At 36.7% G+C, this 22,263-nt stretch overlaps 1 protein-coding gene across 1 annotated transcript in view; it reads left to right on the top strand.

The window, feature by feature from the left end:
* The window catches only part of obscna (obscurin, cytoskeletal calmodulin and titin-interacting RhoGEF a), a 41,895-nt gene extending 20,380 nt beyond the window's left edge, over nt 1–21,515 (top strand). Inside the window, exons 42-85 of the mRNA XM_042730412.1 lie at nt 68–334; nt 892–1,158; nt 1,291–1,409; nt 1,680–1,923; nt 2,027–4,573; nt 4,908–4,965; nt 5,102–5,214; nt 5,351–5,460; nt 5,604–5,804; nt 5,886–5,980; nt 6,218–6,391; nt 6,892–7,012; nt 7,083–7,262; nt 7,529–7,693; nt 7,806–7,964; nt 8,234–8,411; nt 8,509–8,622; nt 8,713–8,880; nt 9,446–9,548; nt 9,630–9,759; nt 9,845–10,018; nt 12,196–12,272; nt 12,451–12,590; nt 12,675–12,787; nt 12,903–13,071; nt 13,174–13,264; nt 13,416–13,616; nt 13,720–13,780; nt 13,865–13,942; nt 14,639–14,811; nt 14,927–14,953; nt 15,112–15,264; nt 15,343–15,388; nt 15,488–15,565; nt 15,657–17,358; nt 17,446–17,580; nt 18,064–18,186; nt 18,289–18,456; nt 18,700–18,805; nt 19,218–19,457; nt 19,607–19,830; nt 20,334–20,430; nt 20,554–20,703; nt 20,944–21,515. Of these exons, the coding sequence (XP_042586346.1) occupies nt 68–334; nt 892–1,158; nt 1,291–1,409; nt 1,680–1,923; nt 2,027–4,573; nt 4,908–4,965; nt 5,102–5,214; nt 5,351–5,460; nt 5,604–5,804; nt 5,886–5,980; nt 6,218–6,391; nt 6,892–7,012; nt 7,083–7,262; nt 7,529–7,693; nt 7,806–7,964; nt 8,234–8,411; nt 8,509–8,622; nt 8,713–8,880; nt 9,446–9,548; nt 9,630–9,759; nt 9,845–10,018; nt 12,196–12,272; nt 12,451–12,590; nt 12,675–12,787; nt 12,903–13,071; nt 13,174–13,264; nt 13,416–13,616; nt 13,720–13,780; nt 13,865–13,942; nt 14,639–14,811; nt 14,927–14,953; nt 15,112–15,264; nt 15,343–15,388; nt 15,488–15,565; nt 15,657–17,358; nt 17,446–17,580; nt 18,064–18,186; nt 18,289–18,456; nt 18,700–18,805; nt 19,218–19,457; nt 19,607–19,830; nt 20,334–20,430; nt 20,554–20,703; nt 20,944–21,121 (10,217 nt within the window). The 3' untranslated portion in view covers nt 21,122–21,515. The remainder of the gene's footprint in view (nt 1–67; nt 335–891; nt 1,159–1,290; nt 1,410–1,679; nt 1,924–2,026; nt 4,574–4,907; nt 4,966–5,101; nt 5,215–5,350; nt 5,461–5,603; nt 5,805–5,885; nt 5,981–6,217; nt 6,392–6,891; nt 7,013–7,082; nt 7,263–7,528; nt 7,694–7,805; nt 7,965–8,233; nt 8,412–8,508; nt 8,623–8,712; nt 8,881–9,445; nt 9,549–9,629; nt 9,760–9,844; nt 10,019–12,195; nt 12,273–12,450; nt 12,591–12,674; nt 12,788–12,902; nt 13,072–13,173; nt 13,265–13,415; nt 13,617–13,719; nt 13,781–13,864; nt 13,943–14,638; nt 14,812–14,926; nt 14,954–15,111; nt 15,265–15,342; nt 15,389–15,487; nt 15,566–15,656; nt 17,359–17,445; nt 17,581–18,063; nt 18,187–18,288; nt 18,457–18,699; nt 18,806–19,217; nt 19,458–19,606; nt 19,831–20,333; nt 20,431–20,553; nt 20,704–20,943) is intronic.
* The last annotated feature ends 748 nt before the right edge of the window (nt 21,516–22,263 follow it).

Below are 22,263 nucleotides of genomic sequence, written 5' to 3'. Positions count from 1 at the left end.
TTTATGTGTCCAGTTTTTTTCTGTTGAGCATGTAAAGATGCAGATATTTTTGATTTTCCCTCACCAGAACATACCTTGTTCTTCTCTGAGGAGCTCCAAAACCAAGAAGCAGAGGAGGGTAAGACAGTCACATTATGCTGTGAGCTCTCTAAACCTGGAGTTTCAGTGCAGTGGAAGAAGGGGACAGTGCTTTTGAAACCTAGTAAAAAATATGAGATAAAACAGAATGGCTGTCAGCTACAGCTTCAGATCCATGAGCTAACAGTCCAGGACAGTGGGGCCTACAAATGTTGTGTTGGAAACCTGGTCACAACTGCTTCTTTTGTGGTAACAGGTAAGTGAATTATGCAAATACCATTTTTTCACAAATTGACTTGAAATAAGAATTAATTTATTAATCTGTTCATGTGTTTATTTGTTTTTGTTGAACATGTGACAACATATGTTTTTGTTTTCCCTCTCGAAAAGCCATTGTTCTTCTCTAATGAGCTCCAAAACCAAGAAGCAGAGGAGGGTAAGACAGCCATATTGTGCTGTGAGCTCTCTAAATCTGGAGTTTCAGTGCACTGGAAGAAGGGAACAATGCTTTTGAAACCTAGTAAAAAATATGAGATGAAACAGGATGGCCGTCAACTACAGCTTTGTATCCATGAGCTAACAGCTCAGGACAGTGGGGCCTACAGATGTTGTGTTGGAAGCCTTGTGACTACTTGCTCTGTTACAGTTAATGGTATAAAAACATGTTTAAGTGAAAATGTACTGTAGAGCACTCTAACAACCTTGATTGGTGTTAAACCAGCACTTTATGATAATTTGTTAAGAGCACATGATTTGTGAATATAGCCACAAATGGTAGAAACATGAAATGTATTTTTATTGCCCCATGTCTAGAGCAACCAATATTCTTCTGCAAGAACCTCCAAAGCCTTGAAGCAGAGGAAGGTGAGACAGTCACCCTGATCTGTGAGATCTCAAAACCTGGAGTTGCAGTGCAGTGGAAGAAGGGAACAGTGTTTCTAAAACCTGGAAACAAATATGAAATGAAACAAAATGGCTGTGTGCTACAACTCCAGATACGTGACCTGAAAAGTGATGATAGTGGCTCTTATAAATGTTGTACTGGTAGCATGGTGACAACTGCTTCTCTTGTGGTAAAGGGTGAGTGATTTGATTTAAATGCAATTTTCCACATATTTTTTTATAGATGAAACATAAATGAATTCATTAGTCTATTAATTTGTCCATATTTTCTGTTAGGCATGTAAACATATTTTTGTTTTCCCCCACTAGAACATCCCTTGTTCTTCTCTAAGGAGCTCCAAAACCAAGAAGCAGTGGAGGGTAAGACAGTCACCCTGATCTGTGAGCTCTCTAAACCTGGAGTTTCTGTTCAGTGGAAGAAGGGAGCAGTAATACTTAAACCTTGTAAAAAATATGAGATCAAACAGGATGGCCACCAACTACAGCTTCAAATCCATGAAGTAACAGCTCAGGACAGTGGGGTCTACAAATGCTGTGCTGGAAGCCTGGCAACTAATTGTTCTATAAAAGCGACGGGTACAGATATTATTTTAGTGAAACATTTATCTAGTTTCCAACTTTTTTCATACATGGAAGAAACCACACTTTATTTTTATTTCTTTTTCACATGCACAGAGCAACCTGTATTCTTCTGCAAGAACCTTCAAAACCTTGAATCCGAAGAAGGTGAAACTGCATTCCTGACATGTGAGCTCTCAAAACCTGGAGTTGCCGTGCAGTGGAAAAAGGGATCAGTGTTGCTAAAACCAGGAAACAAGTATGAGATGAAACAGAATGGCTCTGAATTACACCTTCAAATCCATGATTTAAAATGTCAGGACAGTGGTGTCTACAAATGCTGTGCTGCTAGGATGGAGACAACAGCTTCTGTTGTTGTAAAAGGTACATTTATGTGCATTTCCATTTTTGCCAAATTTAAATATTTGCTTAAAACTTTACTTAGAATTCAAAAAGTATTATTGCATTTACTATATTTTTACACCAGAAGCTCCACCTAAAATTAAAGACATCCCTCAAGCCCCACCAAGAATAAAAGGAAAAAACATTATGGAAGAAACACACAGTGGTCTAGATCATAAGAAACAAGCTGCAGTCATTGAGGAATCAGACATCTCTATCTTAGAGCCATCAGAGGTTCACTTCCAGGATCTCTGTGAGAAACCGACAGATGACCAGGAAGTCAAGACTAAATCATTGGTTAGACAAAAGGGAAAAGATGTGATTTCCAAAATGCTTATCAATGAGTCTAGTTGCACCATTGGAGAACCTGAAATTCCTTCTCTTGCAACCAATGTACATGAAGAACAAAGAAAAAAGGAGTTGGACACAGATTCCAAATGGGTTACTAAGATTTCTGTGGACCAGCACAATGAAGAGATCTCAGGGCAAGTTCAAAAGAAAACTCCAAGCATAGATGCAAGTGAACAGAGTAAGGAACCACCCAGAGACGTTCCCCTGCCTCCACCGCGGTCAAAGGGTAAGGCCACACATCCAGATGATTTACTCCAAGACCAGCACAGTGTTAAAGAGCCGACTCTTGACAAGAGAGGCAAGGAACAAGATGTTGTCATTGTGGCTTTGGAGATCACAAAGGCATCAAAGCATGGTGACCTAACAGTATCACTCCCTAAAGAGAATGTCTCTCAGCTACATGTTGAAACCAAAAGGCAACCCTATGTTTTGGAAGCAAAGATCCAAGATATAGACATAAAACAAACTGTGGACACCACTTTGAAGATATCAGAACATGGCTTAAATACCCCAGTCTTCAAAGAGATAACAGCGAAACACATTGAATCATCTCAGGAACAACCATGTAATTTAGAAGAAGATAATCAGTATATCAAACAGAAATCAACTGTAAACAAGGAACCAAAGAAAGAGCAAATTGTGAACAAGGAAACAGAGTTGGAAGAATTTGCCCTGCATACAAATAAAAAGAAGGAACCAAAACAGAAATCATTGGATAAGAATGCAGCACATGAAAATCAAAATGTCCAATCTGAAGAGAGAACAGAAAGTGAAAAGGTTCAATCCATGGATGAACATCATGGACAAATAACAAAGAATATTACAGAACAAGCACCAAGTATTGTAATTACAAGCCAGAAACCCAAAGAGCAAATCCTTTGTGCACAAAGAGACACCAAAATGCCCGTTAGAGATGTGCAGAAGGAATTACAGGCAGGTGAACTGAATTTACCACACACTGATAGTGAAGAACTAAAACATGTCAAGCAGGTTGTGGATGAGCATCATGGAAAAGTGCCAAAGCATGTTACAGGAAAAGCAACACATATTGCCATTACAAGCCAGAAATTCAAAGAAGAAATAATTACTGCAGAGAAAACTACAGCAATCAAAGATGTGCAGAAATATTCAGAACTGAATTTACCACACACTGATAGTGAAGATGTGAAAAATGTGAAGCAAGCTCTGGATGAAGATAAGGTTAAAGTACTAAAGCATGTTACAGGAAAAGTGACAAATATTGCAACTGCAAGCCAATTCAAAAAAGAAATAATTCCTGCAGAGAAAGCTACAACAATGTCCATTAGGGATGTGCAAAGGGATTCACGGGAAGTGGAACCAAACTTACTACACATTGATAGCGGAGATGAGAAAAAAGTGAAGCAGGTCAAAGATGAACATAGCATAAAAGTACCAAAGCACGTTAAGGAAAAGGCACCAAGTATTACAAGACAGCAGTTAAGAGAACAAATAATTCCTGCAGAGAAAGCTATAACAATATCGCTGAGGGAAGTGCAGAAGGCATCACAGGAAGTTGAACCAAACTTGCCACACATGGATAATAAAGATCAGAAAAATGTGAAGGAGGGTGTCCTTGAAGGACAGAAGGAAGATGTTTCTAGAGGATCCAGCACTCAACCTGAGGAGATGATGCCAGAGCAGATCACAAGTGTGGATACTGACAAACCGAAGAGTTTAAAAGCAGAACAAGATGGTCCTGGTATAGACCTAGATTTTGAAGATGAGCCAGAGATGCTTGAGGCTGCGATTAAAATACAAGCTGCTTTCAAGGGCTACAAAACTAGAAAGGACATGCGGCTCATCTTTAAAGAAGTGTTCAAGAACCAGAATATTGAACTTGGTGGCACTGCATTCCTAGAGTGTGTTGTGGAAGGTAAAATAAGCACTTTCCGTTGGCTTAAAGATGGAGTAACTCTCAAGCCTGGGGAAAGGCACAAAATCACCCATAATGCCTATGGTAGGTGTCTTCTAGAAATTTCCAGTTTTACAAACAAAGATGCTGGAATCTACACATGCGAAGTTGCAAACAAGTTTGGAGCAGTTAGTTACAATGGGAATGTGATGGTGGGTAAACCACAGAAGCCATCGCAAACTGTTCAGACTGCACAAACTCCAGGTACAGAAATGGTCTCTGAGAAAGAGGTTTTGCCAACAGTTAACACTGAAGAGGAGTCATTGAGACTGGTTTATGACCTACCGGCAGATGACACCTACAGCAAGATCCAGGAGAAAAGGAGAAGTCTAATTTCAGTCAGCTCTAGTGAGTTGTCTAAATATTCTGTCTGTTTCAAAATGTTTATTATACTTTTATGCTATATAATAGAAGCAAGATTAGGTCCGCACTGATATTAACTTCTGACTGATGCCACTAAAGACAATAATTATTCCATGTATTATGTCATGTTCTATGACTGATTAATGGCAGCTAATCTGAAAATAAAAAATTACAAAAATAAAAAAATAAATAATCTAAAATTAAATTAAATAAAAATTAAACAAAAATAAAACAACTGGAAAACGTGATTAGTATTAGTATTTTGCACATGAATAGCAGCTGAACGTTTTTGTTTTTTGTAATTCTGCATCCTCTTTAGTATCCTGTTACTCAGATTATGACACAGCCCCAGATGTTGAGACAGAATACCAATCTAGGTGAGTTTTACATTGTAAAGACCTCTCAAGGGTTCTTTATTATAAAGAATGATGGCAGTGTAAGAGCATTTTTCACTTATTTGTACTTTGGAATAATACTTTGCAATGTTTTTTAAATGAAAATGTTCTCAAACAGAGGTAAAAAGGCAGAGAAGTCAAAAACTGAGGCTTCTACTACTCAGACTTGTGAAGAAGAAAAAATAATTAGTGTGCAATCCTCAAAGAATACAGACCAGCTTAAAGTGAAAGGTCAGTTCTTTTGGTACTACAAGTTATGTTTTAAAGCTCAGAGATAATTAAATAATATGCACCTAATAGCAGTTTGAGAAGCTTAATATGCTGTACCTTGTGGACTTCTGTATTGTTGCGTTTGTATTTGGCATAGGTGGCGATTCACAGAGCCAGACACCCTCACCCAAACGCATGCATTCCTACAAGTCTTCTGCAAATGCTGAGTCATTCTCTGAGTCAGATGGAGATGATGATAGAGGAGAGGTAGCAAGTTTTTATAATAAATTAACAATAATAAAAATTTTGGAACTCATTGTGCATATTGTCGCTCAGAGTGCTTTCGAAACAAGTGAAAAGTAAAACAGAAAATGCACTGATATGGAGTATATGTGTTTGTCACCTTGTAGACCTTTGATATTTATGTAGCCAAAAGTGATTGTCAGCCTCTGGGAGGAAACAAAGAGGCTTTTGTACTAAAGGAAGGCCAGTTTGTGGAGGTCCTGGACTCAGCCCATCCTGTGAGGTGGCTTGTCCGTACAAAGCCAACCAAGATCACACCATCCCATCAAGGCTGGGTATCCCCGGCGTACCTAGAAAAGAAGACAAGGGTGAATGGATGTGTGTGTACATATAATATAAAATGTTGTTACAGTATTTTAATAATACTTCATTTTTTTTCTCTCTCTAAGGAAATATTTTCATTGGCCCATGAAGCAGAGACAAAAGAATCCCCTGAGAAAGGCAAAACAGTTTTTACAAAGGATGAGCACAGTTTGATCCAAAGGTAAATCAGACTTAAGTCTACCAGAAGTTCAAAGTCTTACAAGACTAGTCATTTTTTAGTTTAAGTTTTTCATATATATATAGAATTTAGATGTATTTGTATTTTTGCATTCTGAAGTTATTTCAGCTTCACTTAAGGATGCACAGATTACAAATAACAATGTCTTTATTGTTTATTGTATTATTAGGTTTTGTGAAACCCTAAATTGACTAACTTGATGATTTTTATTATTTCCAGTCGCTTGATCAAGGGACTTCTTGATGGTGAGAATAATTTTGTACGTGAGATGAACTTCTTTGTGGAGCACCATTTACAATACTTAGAGACAAGCTCTCAAGTTCCTCTCACCATCCTAAGTCAAAAAGAGTACATATTTCGCAATATCAGAGATATTGCAAGTGTCCATGAATGGTAAATACATCTTTTTTGTTCTATAATATAATATAATATAATATAATATAATATAATATAATATAATATAATATAATATAATATAATATAATTAGTGCTGTCAAATGATTAATTGCGATTAATTGCATCCAAAATAAAAGTTTTTGTTTACATAATATATGTGTGTATACTGTGTATATTTATTATGTATATATAAATACATACCCATGCATGTATATATTTAAGAAAAATGTTATGTTTATATATTAAATATATGTATATATTATATAATATATACATATAAATATACATGTCAATATTTTCTAAATATATACTGTTTGTGTGTTTATTTATATATACATAATAAATATACACAGTACACAGATATATTATGTATATAAAAACTTTTATTTTGGATGCGATTAATCACGATTAATCGTTTGACAGCACTAAATATAATATAATATATGCATTCACATTGTGGTTGTTTACTTCTTGGTCCCTCTGTCCCTTCATCACAGCTGTATTCTCCCTAAGCTAGAGATGTGTTTCTCAGATGATGATGTAGCCCAGTGTTTTGTCAGTTATGCACTGGACTTTGAGATGTATCTCCAGTTCATAACAGGCCTGCCCCAAGCTGAGGCTTGCATCTCAGACAAAAACACACAGCATTTCTTCAAGGCAAGAGCACATACTGTTTTAAGTTTGGCAGAAAGTGATCCTTCTTTTAAATTATGTGAAGTATCTTAAAATAAACCAAAATTCTATTTCTACTGTGTTCCAGCAATATGCTAACACAGAGTTGGCACATTTGGATACCCAGGTCTTCAATGTTAGCACCTATTTGCAGAGACCCATGGAGAGAATTCAAACGTACAAAAATGTACTTAAGGTGTGGTAGCTTATTCATTTTCTTTCAAATACACACACACACACACACACACACACACACACACACACACACACACACACACACACACACACACACACACACACATATATATATATAATATGATTTAGATTCAACAACCATTCAAAAGTTGGGGGCAGTCTGTATTTAAATATATTCACACACAAACAGCAAAAAACAACAATTTAAAAAAAAAAATTATTGCTTTCAATACAGCTTGTTAGAAGCTTCCATTTTTGTCTTTTTAGGAGCTGATCAGGAACAAAGCAAAAAGCGGACAGAACTGTTGCCTGCTGGAGGACGCCTTTGCCATTGTTTCCAGCTTGCCTTGGCGTGCAGAGAACTTGCATCATCTGTCCATGATTGAGAATTACCCTGCACCTCTCAAGGGGCTTGGAGAACCCATTAGACAGGTACTGTATCATTATAACCTAAACCTCTCTGTTTGCAGGTTGACAGGGTGACAAGTGTGAGTAAGGATTGGAAGGTATCATTCTGCTAATGATAGTGTCAATGTGTTTCCAGGGCCATTTTACAGTATGGGAGGAAATTCCTGAGGTCAAAACCTCTCAAAGAGGACATCACCGCCACGTCTTTCTCTTCAAAGATTGTATTGTCTTCTGCAAGCCGAAGAGAGAACTTGGCACATACACTGAGGCCTACATATTCAAGAATAAGATGAAGGTATAATCAGCTATGCATTTGTTAGTATAGCATTTTTAGTAATACAAAACTTTTACAGTCTATTCTACATACTGTCCTACTGAAAACATACTGTAGCTAAATGTCACTGATGAAATTCAATCTAAATGCAGTTCAATGAAAAGGTTCACCTTGCATTTGAAAAGATATGTGTATAGTACACTGCGCATGTAATATCATGTATATCAAGGCAGCACTAATCACTGCAGTCCATTTCACATCCATTCCAAAAGCATTTGCTTTCTTCACAGCTGAGTGATATTGATGTAAAGGATACAGTGGAAGGAGATGACAGGTCATTTGGTCTTTGGCACGAGCACCGGGGAATGGTGAGAAAAATCATTCTGCAAGCTCGATCCATCCTCCTCCGCCTCTCCTGGCTCAAAGATCTGAGAGACCTGCAGCAGCGCAGCAAACAGCCCACTTGGAGTAAGTTAGGTCACAGAAGAGCAAACTTAAGAAAAATCCGTTGTGACTGCTTGAAATGATTGCATTTTTGCAACATCTCTTATTTTTATATGTACAGCTGCCCCGTGCTTTGAGCAGCATCTTACTGACTATCCAGCAAAGCTTGGACAAACTGTAAAACTGGTCTGCAAAGTCACTGGTACACCAAAACCAGCAATAAAGTGGTATAAAGGTGAATAATACTATCTATGTGTGTGTATAAATATAGAAAGTTAACATTTACATAGTGTATAAATGGGTTCTGCTGATGTGCTGTCCTCAGATGGTCATGCTGTGAAAGAAGACGAGCATCACATTACATCAGAAGGACAGTTAGGTGCTTGTTATCTTGTACTGACTGGTGTCATAGAGGCGGACTCAGGTCAATACATGTGTTATGCAACCAATCATGCAGGGAACGCAAGCACTCTGGCTAATATCATGATTGATGGTAAGTTTTTGAGAAATTGTTATTATGGCCATCTGTTATAATGTTTGTATTAATTTCCAAACACATTTCTTGCATTTACAGTACTGTTCAAAACTTGGGGTCGGTAAGATTTTGTTTACATAGTTTTATTCAGGAAGGATGTATTACATACATTGATCAAAAACCATTCTTTTTATAATTTAATCCTTAAAATATTAGGCAGCACATATCTCCAAAACTGATCATAAGTAAAATTACTTGTGCACCGAAAAAGTATATTAGAATGATTTCTATAGGATCATGTGACTGAAGACATGAGGCTGCTGAAAATTGAGCTTTGTCATCACAGGAATAAATTACATTTTAAAATTTATTAAAATAGAAAACAGTTATTTGAAATTGTAATAATATTTCACAATATTACTGATTTCCTGTATTTTTGATCCTGCGACCTTGGTGAGCATAAGTAACTTTTCGAAAATATTCCTGATCCCAGACTTTTGAATGCTAGTGTAAGAAGTTTTAAAGGTGACACAGTAAATAATTGGTTAGCAAAAATTGAGAAAAAGGTTTTTGTTTCCCACAGTGCCTCCAAGTTTTACAACCAGACTACAGAACTCAGTGCTTGTAAAAGGACAAGATGTGCAGTTCAGGTGCTCCACACAATCTACTCCTTTACCATCAATAAGGTACAACTGGGTCCATTCACTCATATTAATGTAATGGCATTTATATGGTCATAAAAAAGCTCAGACAATCTATATGCACAGGTGGTTTAAGGATGGCATTCAGCTTGAGGATAACAGGAAACACCAGATTCAATCTGATGTCCAAACAGGAATTCTCACTCTCACTATAAAGAGAGCTGAAGAGGCAGATCTAGGTCAATACCAGTGTGAGGTACCAGAGTCTTCTGCTACTTTTTGATGACTTTATATCATATATGGATCCCATTATATACTTCTTCTCTGTGTTTATGATACAGCTACAGAATGAAGTGGGCAGTGCCAAGTGTAAAGCTGAACTCTGCCCTCCAGCACCATTACCTGTGACAGTCAGGACCCAAAAGCAATCACAAACTACCCCAACTCCAGGTAGGATGAAGAGGAATGTGAACAGCAGTTGCTGTTTAAGGCAGAGAAGGTGTGTATTTGGCCACTAAGTCTCACCATGTGTTGGTGGGCACCAGTAGGCTTTGAAGGAGCACATACCACAGTCATCTCCAACTCCGACTTCCCACCCATTCCTCACGTTCGTCACTGGAACACCAGATCTTCTGAATATCCATTCCACTCCTCTAACAACTAGCTCTGTATTCTGAAGACCATTTTCAAATTAAAATCATATGTATTAATAAAATGTACTTTTATGTTGTGCTGAATTTCACCAACAGTTTCCCATTTTCAAGAGCTTCTTGGTCTGGAAGAAACCTTTGATGGGATCACTCAAACTATCAAAAACTTCATCGGCCATCTTCATAGAGGCATCTGCATTGCATTATGTCATTGGAAACATTTACTTACATTATAATATAATTTTTTTTATATGTACATATACAATACTTTTCAAAAGTTTGGGGTCGGTATAATTCCTTAATCTTTTTTAAAAATGTTTTGCTATACTTATCAAGGCTATATTTATTTGAAATAAAAATACAGTAAAACAGTTGTGAAATATTATTACAATTTAAAATAACTGTTTTCTATTTTAATGTATCCTGCGATGGCAAAGCATTAGAAATTATTCTAATACACTGATTTTTTCAGGATATTTTGATGAATAGAAAATTCTAAAATTGAGAAGAATTAAAAGTTTTGAGTATTTTGAGGCATTTATTTAAAAAAATATAAAAATATATATATATATTATATATATATATATATATATATATATATATATATATATATATATATATTATATATATATATATATATATATATATATATTATAAATGTCTGTATTGTTGTTTTTGTTCAATTTAATGTGTCCCTGCTAAATGAAAGTATTAATTAAAAAAACTAAACAAATCTTACCAACCCCAATTTTTGGAACTGTAGTGTAAGGTTTCATTTTATTTGTCTTTAATTCATTTGGTGTTAAATAAAACTGCATGCTACTTCATATATCATATGTACAGTATACAGTATCATATCATGCATTTTCTTTAATATACCTTTGTGGTTATATGTTTTCATTTATACATTACGTGGTTCATAAGCAACTTTTGAACACTTGTCAATCATGTGCATTTCCACATCTAGTTTAACACACTTTCCATCCAATTTCCTTTATAGTCACAGAGCAGGAGACTAAAGATCTGATCAAAATCATCATGTAAGTGTCTTCACACAGATGCCTCAGCATTTTGCATGCATGCTACTTTCCCTTTTTCCTTTCTTTCTGTCTCTTTTCTTCTCCTTGTCTGTTCCACATATCTGTTTATATACATGTTCTCATGGTTTCCCTGTCAGTGCATGCTCCGCTAACATGCCACGTCCATCTTCAAAGCTGGTTATGTGCTAAGACTCAAGCCTTGCTGCAGATATGGCCAAGTGGCTCTTTGCGCTGCTTGTGAGGCAATGTGACTGTATACATGTGATCTGTGACTTTAAAACACTGGTCGGGAAAGGCTATGTCACTTCTTGCTCTGTTTGTATACCTGTCCTTATATGGGTAAGTGTTTATATTATTTTACAGTTGAGTTAAGAGAAGAAAGAAAACAAATATTCTACTTCATTTTTTATTTATTTTTTTTTTTATGTTTGCAGTATTTATGTAAGTACAGTTATTTATTATTGTTATTTAGTTTAAAAAAAACTTAGGGCATTATCTAATTTTCATAAATATTATATATAAATAATATATAATATTAATATATTACATTAAACACTAACATTAAACCATAAATATTATATATTTTTAATAGATTATATTTATTTTTTACAGTATACACTACCATTAAAAGTTTTGGGTCAGTAAGATTTTTAAAAATGTTTTTGAAAGAAGTCTCTTATGCTCACCAAGGCTGTATTTATTTGTTAAAAAATACTGTATCTGTACAAATTCATTTTACTATATTTTAAGATATAATTTATTGCTGTGATCGCAAAGCTGGAACTCCATTCTTTGATAAATAGAAAGTGCAAAAGAACAGAATTAGTCTGAAATAGAAATATTTTGTAATGTCTTAAATGTCTTTAAAAAAGACTTCCTTACTGAATAAAAGTATACTTATAAAAAACGGAAAATCTTATTGACCTCAAACTTTTGAACGTTAGTGTATGTAAAATTAAATCATTTTTATCAGTTTGACAACCTAAATGTTTTCAAATAGAGCCCCAGTCAGAAGGTTGGTCCAGTTCCTTTGTGAAGAACCTGTTTCATATACTCTTTCAGCCTGGAAACCCCAAACTGTAAGTTTACATACAGTCTGTGTAGTCTTTGGGCTATAAACATAGTCTTTATGTATAGTTTAATTATACTGCATACATGCTGTACTGTGTGGTTCTTTAAGCAGTGATATTCAGGACAGTTGATTATCTCATTTTACTGTCTGTCAATCAATTTAATGCAAAATGTGTGGTACTGAAGACCTGCTGCTAGTGTTGAAGACACACAAACACTTAAAGAACAGGATGTAGTGGAGAGGCAGGCACAGGCGGCACAGGAAGAGAGACCCATGGAGCCTGAGGAACACTTTTACTCAGACACAGAGGAGGAATTTCTGACAGGTACAGACTATATGAGGCTTATAATCAACTTGTGTGAAAAATTATAACCATAGGAATTTCTCAATCTATCATTTATTTACTCAGAGCCTCCAGCTGTGCAAGTGGCCATTGAAGACCTGACAGTCCGGCCTGGTCAGCCTGCAACATTCTCAGCCATTATTACTGGCCAGCCCACCCCAGATATTCAGTGGTTTAAGGTATTATAAATACAAAACGTGACAATGCTTACCGATTTTGTTATGTTATGATGGAAACACAATAATCTTTACTTGTGTGTACTGCAGTGAAATTTATTTATTTGGTTTCCTTCAGGATGACAAGGAAATCTTATCCAATGACTACACAGAAATATTTCATAGTAGTGCACGTTGCTCTCTCACTTTGCTAAATACTCAAATAGAGGATTGTGGCACCTACAGCTGCATAGCTATTAACAGTGCAGGACAAGCATCTTGCCTCGCCAAACTCAGTGTTGACACAGGTGAGTTGGAAAGCTTTATTATTACCATGTGTTTTATCTTTACAAACCCTGAATGTCTGTTGCCAAGGAATAGTGTGTTTAAGTTTTTTTTTTTTTTTCAAGGTCCAGTTGACATTGGGGAAGACAGAGAAGTGGAGTTTGGAAAAAGACGGAAATTACATTCTGTATATGATGTTCATGAAGAAATAGGGAGGTAATATCATCATATAAATCTTGACGTTTATGTAATATAGCATTAACTCCTTATTTAAATATCATAATAGTTAATGTAATATCTGATTTGTTGTAAAACATCCTTTATAGCCCTTATTAACATTTCTCTCTTTTTTTTCCTGGACAACCAGGGGCACTTTTGGAGTGGTTAAAAAAGTCACACACAAGGCGAGTGGTGAATGTTTTGCTGCTAAGTTCCTTCCACTCAGAAGCAGCACGCGGACCAGAGCGTTCCAGGAGAGAGACCTACTGTCCCGTCTAGCTCACCGCAGACTAACATGCCTCTTGGACTTTTTCACCACAAGACGCACACTGGTCTTGGTTGTAGAATTGTAGGATTAAATTTTTTATTGCTTTTTTTAATTATTCAATAATTACCATTAGCTTTTTCAAAATGTAATCAAATATATACATTTCTTTTTTCCTCTCCCACAGATGTTCTACACAGGGGTTACTAGATCATTTGTTTTTAAAGGGATCGGTTTCGGAGAGGGAGGTAATATTGAGAAATCATTGAATGTCATTCACACTTTTATACAGTAATCAAGAAAATGTGATAATTATTATTCATTGTTTTTAGGTCCAGTTATATATTCAGCAGGTTCTGGAGGGCATTGGATACATGCACAGTATGAACATCTTACATCTCGATATCAAAGTAAGTGTTTATCCTTAATTTATATTAGTAGGAATTATAGTTCAATCAAGAAAAAAAAAAAAAATTATAGTTCAATCATGACAACTCTCGTAAGATTTTAGCATGGTGATGGATATGACAATGTTAATGTATTTGGTCTTGGCGAAATAGATCTACTACGCTGATGCTGAATTGCTGCTGCTGTTGGTTATAGCTGTAGTTGTAGATTGCTGCTGCTTCAAGCATGTACAGGAACTTGCTACTGCCAATGCATATGGCGATAATGTGTCGTGAGTATTTAAGGCATACTGCTGCTGCACAAATAGCATATAAAATAACCTGTAGCAGATCTATACAGGTGGAGCTGGGGAAGGTGGAGGGTTTCAGAGAAACTCTGAAAGCACACTTCAGGAATCTCAAGTGAATGCTAGCCATCCATATAAATTCAAGGCAGTAAGCTCATTGGCTGCATATGCAGCATGAACCAATCAGCTTGTGCCAAGTCATGTAACTCTCTGAATATCATCAGTTACGTTAACAACCCATCAGTCTGCGCCATCTAGAGTTTTATGAATGACCTATATATTTATAGTGCAGTATTATATGTGGCATTAATTTAAGCATCAATATATTTTAATACATACATATTATAAATACATATATTACATTGTCATTCTAACATTTTGTCAAACTTATTTTTAAACCTCTTCTTTGCAGACAGACAATATCCTAATGGTGTCCCCTGCAAGAGAAGACATCAAAATCTGTGATTTTGGCTTCTGCCAGGAAATTGACAACTCCAGACACCAGTACAGCAAGTTTGGGACACCTGAATTTGTTGCACCAGAAATTGTCCACCAAGAACCTGTGACAGTAGCCACTGATATCTGGTAAACAAACTATTGTGGCTTGTTGCAAATTGTGGTAAACACAGAATTTCTCATATTCAGAAATGCAATTGTCCTTTTACTGCTTGGTGAATTTTTTCATTATTCATTTATTCAGGTCTCTTGGTGTGGTTACTTACCTATGGTGAGTGCATTGAAGAAATGGAGCAAGCAGATATTTTTCTGTTTTTCTTTCTGGTTTCTCTGTATGCTGCAATTTTGTATGGCTATAAAACTGAGAAATAATTGTACTATTAGAAAATATTAAGTGTTTTCTTGAATATTGTTTTTTTTTCTGGGTAGCTTAACATGCCACTGTCCTTTCTTCGGGGAGAATGACCGTTCCACACTGATGAAGGTCGCTGAGGGCGTGCTGTACTGGGACACACCTGAGATCACAAGCAGAAGTGTGGAGGCACAGGACTTCCTACATAGGGTTCTACAGCCAGACCCAGAGTAAGCTCGGCTTACTTACATGTAATTAAAGTTTTTGTGAGCAGCAGTTGATAGAGTTGCTTTGTTTCACCTTCACAGAATAAGACCCTCTGCATCTGAGTGTTTGAGTCATGAGTGGTTTCAGGTAGGTAGTCATCTGTTTATACCAACAAGCAAACATAAAATAAGCTGTGTGCACAAGTAAGTTAAAATTGACATTCATCAGAAATATAATAATTTTTAGGGTTATTATGAAGATGAAGAACCTGAGGACATAAATACCAAACATCTAAAATCTTTTATTTCAAGAAGAAAATGGCAGGTAAGAGTTGAAATGATTTACTTTGTCATTGATTATGCAGGAAAACTTTCTTCTTTCATGTCTTTTCTGTGCTTCTTCCCTTTTCTTTCAGCGTTCCTTGACATGTCTCGGCTCGGTTCTGACTTTGAGACCAATCCCAGAGTTGTTGGAGGCTCCTCTGCGTGACGTTTCGATTACAGCTACAAGGGAAACCCAGGAGCCCAGCAGCACCTCCCTAAGTAGTGGATCCTCCTCAGAGTTTGATGAAGCAGATGCTTGGGACTTCTTCCAACAGGTGAGCCAGGAGGATGAAGATGAACTGGAAGAAGAGGAAGAATATGACCCTTACGCTCATGTGTCAAAGACACCCACAGTTTTAAAACAGGATGAAGAAGATGTGCTTATTGGTGAGGACCGCATTCACAGTGGCCCACTGGTGATTCCCACGACCGCACCATCAACAGAGCCAGTCAGTTTGGAGAGGAGGGACAGTAGCCCCAATCTTCACCTCTCTGAGAGAGATGAAGGATTGGATCCCATACCACGTCGTAGCCTCATCAAGAGCACTTTTTACTGCAGTTCTGAGCAGCTCTCACCCATGTCTGCTCGTCACATGACTCTTCGGGATAAAATCCAAGCTAAAAAGCAAGAGCGTGGCCGTAAACCCCTCCGTGCCAGCCTCTCCGGCAGGTTAAATGAGCCCCTCATAGAGTATGTAGAAGATTCCCCAGACTTAGAGGCTAATCGTAACCAAAGAAGAGGATCAATGCATTCATCTATCCTCAAGTCAAGCTCATTTGATAGTGGAGTGAGTGCTGCCCATCCAAGCATACACACCCAGAGAAGAAGCAGGTCATTAGATGTATACACACAACGCTCTCCAACTTCAACTGAGCCAACAGTGCAGGGAGAGGAAGATGAGCATGATGTTGAAGAAAGCCAGAAACCAGATGTCACTGATGAAGAAGAGGAGAAATCTGAAGAAGTCCAAGTGAGAAGGAAACTTTGCCGTCGCTCTGCGTTTTTGTCAAAGAAGGGCCCATTAATTGTGAGAAAGGTCAGAGCACAGGTTCATGAGCCTGAAGAAGGACATCAGCCAGCCTTGCAAAGTTCTTGTGAGGATGACAACCAGTTGCAGGTCAGGGAAACAGAGACAAGACATTTAGGTGATGAGGAGAGCGTGGATGGCTCACAGCTTTCACTAGCATGTTCGCTTGACCACGGTTCAGAAGCTTCTAGCAGGATAGGCTCACATCAAGAACTCTCCCACAGACACCACCATGATGAGAACTTGATCGCTGGATCCTCTGGAAAAACATCTCCATGCTCTTTACTACAAGACTCTGAGGATGAAGACATGGAGAGGGTCCTGAGATCTCTTCGCCAAGATCTCCCGCAAGCCCCGCCAAGACGGCGCAGCAACAGTTCAAGCTCTGGACTAAATGAGATGCGCAATAAGAGTGGCGTCCTTCTGAGAAGAAGCTCCTCTGCTGTTCCTGTCCAGGCTGCAGTAGCAGGACGAGAAAGCAAAGAGTTACTTCAAAGACATGCCTCAGCCCCAGCTCTTCAAGCCAAACCTCCTAGTGGGAAATCTTCCAAGCCTGGATTCATGAAGATCTTCCGTAAACATTCTTGGGCTAGCCATTCTTCTCCTCAACTAGAAGGCTCGGAAAAGAAACAAACAGAAGGAGCATCCTCACAACCCAAGACCCCTCTTCTAACTCTGAGGAAGAAGATGCGAGCTTCAGCCTCTAGCATTACAAAACTGTTTACCCGACAGTCCAGCAACGAGGATGAAGGGAAGAAGAAAGGTGGTATGCTACTGTTGAATATACACTATTCAGTTTTCAAAAATACATTTGCTTGTGCATAATAATTATATCTCAGATTCTTTCTAACAGGACCAATTGTGAAGAACTCCTCCCCTGCCATGCCAGAGAAAATGACCACAGTAACAGCCGCCACCTCATCTGAAAATCCTCAGAAGAAGTCCAAATTGTTCTCGCTGAAAGTGCCGATATTTAAGAAAACCAAAGGTTAAACAACTAATAAATCATTAATCTGTTCCATATAATTGCTTTTTATAGATACACTACCGTTGAAATATTTGGGGTCTGTGTGATTTTTTTTATGGTTTTTGAAAAGTCTTTTATGCTCACCAAGGCTGAATTAATGTAATTTATTCCTGTGATGGTAAAGCTGAATTTTCAGCATCATTACTCCAGTCTTCAGTGTCACAAAATTCTCCAGAAATAATTCTGATGTGCTGATTTGTTACTATTATTATTATCAGTGTTGAAACCATGATGCATTTGTTCAGGATATTGTGATTGTTAGAACATTTAAAAGCATTTGAAACAGAAATCTTTTGTAACATTATAAATGTCTTTACTGTCACTTTTGTTCAATTTATTGCATCCTCACTGAAAATAAGGTATTAAAAATCTAACCTACCCCAGACTTTTGAATGGTGGAGTATTTCGCAAAGTTATGAATTTTTTTTTCTGATTTCCAACCAGAAAGTCCAGTCAAACCATCCAGGCCAGATGTCATTCAGCTAGCAGGGGGAGGAGCGCTTGTGTTCTGGAAACCTGTGCCATCAAAAGAACTTGTCACATATTGTATTCAGTATAGTGTAAATGGTAAGAATACATACTGAGAATATACATCCTGTATTATGAGCATTGTTTCTCATTGTGTTTTTCTGTGGTGCTTCATAAAGAATGTTTTGTCCTTTATATTAGGTGTGGAATGGAGAATGTTGGCAGAGAATGTTACAGACAGCTGTTATACAGTAAATGCCCTTCCGAGAGGACCGGGATATATGTTCAGAGTGTCCCATAACACCAAGACAGGGTTGGCACCTTTTAGTGACCCTTCCCCACCAGCCTTTATGGCCACACCTTATGAAGGTACAGACTTGCTGGAAATAATACTTATTTTTATCTAAAAGTACTTAAAATTTATTACCTCACCCTGCATCTTTAAATATGTACACCCTATTATCTTTAAATATAATGTAATCATATCTTTTCATAAAATAAATGGAATATTCTCAGAATATAAAGGAGTTTACTTCAAGGAAATTTAAAGAAAGTGAATTTATTGTAATTTATTACGAATAATTTATTTTTTATTTCATTTTATTTTTGCAGACTCTCACAATCCTCTCATTAAAATGGAATCTATTGGGTCAAAGGTCACTGTACCTGGAGGTCTTGGCACTGAGAAATCTTACAGCTTCCTGTCTGAAATCAACAGGTACTTGACATCATATATATATATGTGTGTGTGTGTGTGTGTGTGTGTGTGTGTTTTGAGTATTTACTCCTCTTTAATAAGTTATGTAAACTCAATCTATGGGTTAGTTCACACTGCCACAACAAACACTTCTAAAATAGTATTTGGTTTTTGTTGGATGAGTATGTTTTTTACCCTGATGGTGTTTGTTGGGACAGTATGAACCAGCCTTTATAGTATTTAAGCTCTTATACTATAATATTTAAGCTCTACATAGCTTTAATGAATCTGTATATATATATGAAATGAAAGCAGAATTGCTGACTCACAAAACGCTGATTACCATTATTTCCGATATTTTTATGTTGCTCATTTATGTAATTTTTTTTTATTAACTACATTTAAGTACATAATCTTGTATCTCTTTTGACAGAGGCCGTTTCAGTGTGGTTATGCAGTGTGAGGATAGCCGCAGCTCTCAGATGTTAGCTGCTAAGATGACACTTTACAGACCAGAGCAAAGGCAGTTGGTGTTAAGGGAATATCAGCTGCTTCGCCGAATGAACCACCCTCGAATCGTCCAGCTGCAGTCGGCCATCCTCACCCCCACCTTCCTGGTGCTTATAGAGGAGCTGTGCTCAGGACGAGAGCTTCTTTATAACCTTGCAGAAAGGTGAGAGTAATACTGTTTAAAGGGTTCTGTTCAATTATTTAGTCCTATAAATTACAAATTATATATTGACAGATACTAGTGAAAATCATTATCTTTGACAGTCAGTGTTGTACAAAATGACCTTACTCTTTACTCTTGATGGCCTACAGGAATCTGTATTCAGAAACACAGGTGGCTGACCTACTAGAGCAGATTCTGAGTGCTGTGGATTACCTGCACAGCAGACGCATTGTACACCTGGACCTAAAGTCGGACAACATGCTTGTGACGGGCCGAAATGCAGTGAAGATTGTTGATTTGGGCTCTGCTCAGCCCTTCACTCCAGGACAGGCACTAAACGTTGAACACATCAAAGAAATGACAGATAATAAAGGTATATCAGTGATACTGTATAAGATCTAGAATTTGTTGCTGTGATTTATTCAGTCATTATAGATTACTGTTGCAAAGTTTGGGGTCAGTTTAGTCGAATTGTTTAATGTTTTAAAATGCTTACCAAACTTGCATTTATTTGATCAAAAATACATTCAAAATCAGTAATATAGTAATAGTTTTAATCTATTTTAAAATGTAATTTATTCTTGTGATGACATTTTTATCAATGTCGTAAACAGCTGTGCTGCTAATTTATATGGAAACAGTCATACATTTTTACTGTTACTTTTGATCAATTTAATGCATCCTTGCTAAATAAAAGTAATTTCTTTTTAAAAAATAAAATTGTACTGATCTCAAATTGTTGAATGGTAAATGTAAATGGAACTACTTTCATTTTCTGGGCTGCCTGTCATCTTAAAAAGAGAAAAATAGTATCCAGTATCTTATCACCAACAAACCAATTAGTTTATGAAAAATATTTTCTGTTCTGTTTGTTAGGTTATATTGTCCTTCCTAAAGCTCCTGAAATCTTAGAAGGACAAGGAGTTGGACCTGAAACTGATATCTGGGCTGTTGGTGTTTTGGCTTTTATAATGTAAGTCCTTTCATTCAGTAAATCCATAACCATAAGAAATAGTTACAGCACCATTAGGCCTTAACTTACTGTTCAACCATTTTTCACTGATTTCCTCAAATTTTCTTTAATTTTCATCTTTAGGTTGAGTGCAGACAGTCCCTTCCATGCTGAAATAAATTGGGAGAGGGACCGAAACATCAAAAAAGGCAAGATCCAGTTTAATCGTTGTTACCCAGGTCTCTCAGAGGGAGCCATCAACTTTATGAAGAACACCCTGAGCAACAAAGCCTGGTAAAATTCACAGATGATGTTTGCTTATTTTGAGTGTTTAAATCCAAACAACAGACAGTGAGATTTCATGTTATTGTAGTCGGATGATGCTTTAATGGCAGAAAACTAATCATTATGACTTTCCATCAGTAGACCCAAAACCAATAGTTAGATGTATCCTGCTTCTAAACTTAATGTGTTGACTGAATCAGTTAATATGTGGACAAAGGCAGTATTTGACGTGGCTTCATGTTTTACCAGGGCAAGACCTACAGCTGCAGAGTGCCTCCAAAACCCCTGGATACAAGGAGACCGTCCTCCTTCCAAACACACTGACTCTGTGGTCTGCTTCTCAACAGACAAGCTGCAGGCCTATCTCAGGGAACGAGAGGTCAAGCGAGACCACATCCGCACAAAAATTAATCTGCCCTTCCCATAATTCAAGGGACAGAACATATTTGGAGGCTGAAAGTGATGTGTGAAACTTGACATGCTATTTGTAGTTTTTGAAAAGCTGTGTTGCTCTCCCACAAGGAAAGATTATGATGAAAAGCTTTAGCTGTAATGGTAATCAATGATATTTCTTTAGATATAACATTTTTCAACACATGTAATCAGGCAATCTGCACGACATGGCTTCAGTTATTGCTTTGTAATCAATCAAAAATAACATTGCTTACATAAACACTGTTTTACAGTAGCGTAAATAAATGTAATTTACATCGATCAGTGGTTATAGAGCTTTTGGTATGCATATCTATCTATCTATCTATCTATCTATCTATCTATCTATCTATCTATCTATCTATCTATCTATCTATCTATCTATCTATCTATCTATCTATCTATCTATCTATCTATCGTTTTATCTATCGCTCTATCTTTCTATCATCTATCTATCTATCTATCTATCTATCTGTCTATCTGTCTATCTATCTATCTATCTATCATTCTATCTATCTATCTGTCTATCTGTCTATCTATCTATCTATCTATCTATCTATCTGTCTATCTATCTATCTATCTATCTATCTATCTATCTATCTATCTATCTATCTATCTATGTGAATACAGGTTATCACTTTTCACTGTTATCACTACTAAACAGGTTATCACTGCATTATATTACTTGCTTTTTTTTTGCCCTGTGTTGTTAAAATTCTGTGGCGCTGCTCTATCAGGGACAATTTTATAGTATGTGGTTAAATGCAGTATTTTATTCATCAGTTATATTTTTCTCATTTTAATGCAAATTTTACTTAATGTATAAGGATTTTATTGATTTTGAATTTTACTTAATGTATAAGGATTTTATTGGTTTTGGACTGTAGATTTCATAAGAGTGGTAAGGTCAATTTAAGGGTTACTGTTGCCTCTCTGCTGTGACGATAATAGTTTAACACAATGCATGTGTTTTTTTGTCTGCAAATTACCATGCACTTACAATAAATGTATTATTACACTGTAAAACTTGTTTTGTTTGTTTGACTCTATGCAGTGACAGATGACATTTTTAAACGCACAAACCCCAAGGTAAGGCATTTCATGAACTCTGGTTGAGGACAGTATTGTAGATGCACT

This window comes from Cyprinus carpio, chromosome B8 (genome assembly GCF_018340385.1).
Source record: "Cyprinus carpio isolate SPL01 chromosome B8, ASM1834038v1, whole genome shotgun sequence".
Classification (NCBI taxonomy): Eukaryota; Metazoa; Chordata; class Actinopteri; order Cypriniformes; family Cyprinidae; genus Cyprinus; species Cyprinus carpio.
This window is presented reverse-complemented; position numbering and strand designations above follow the sequence as displayed.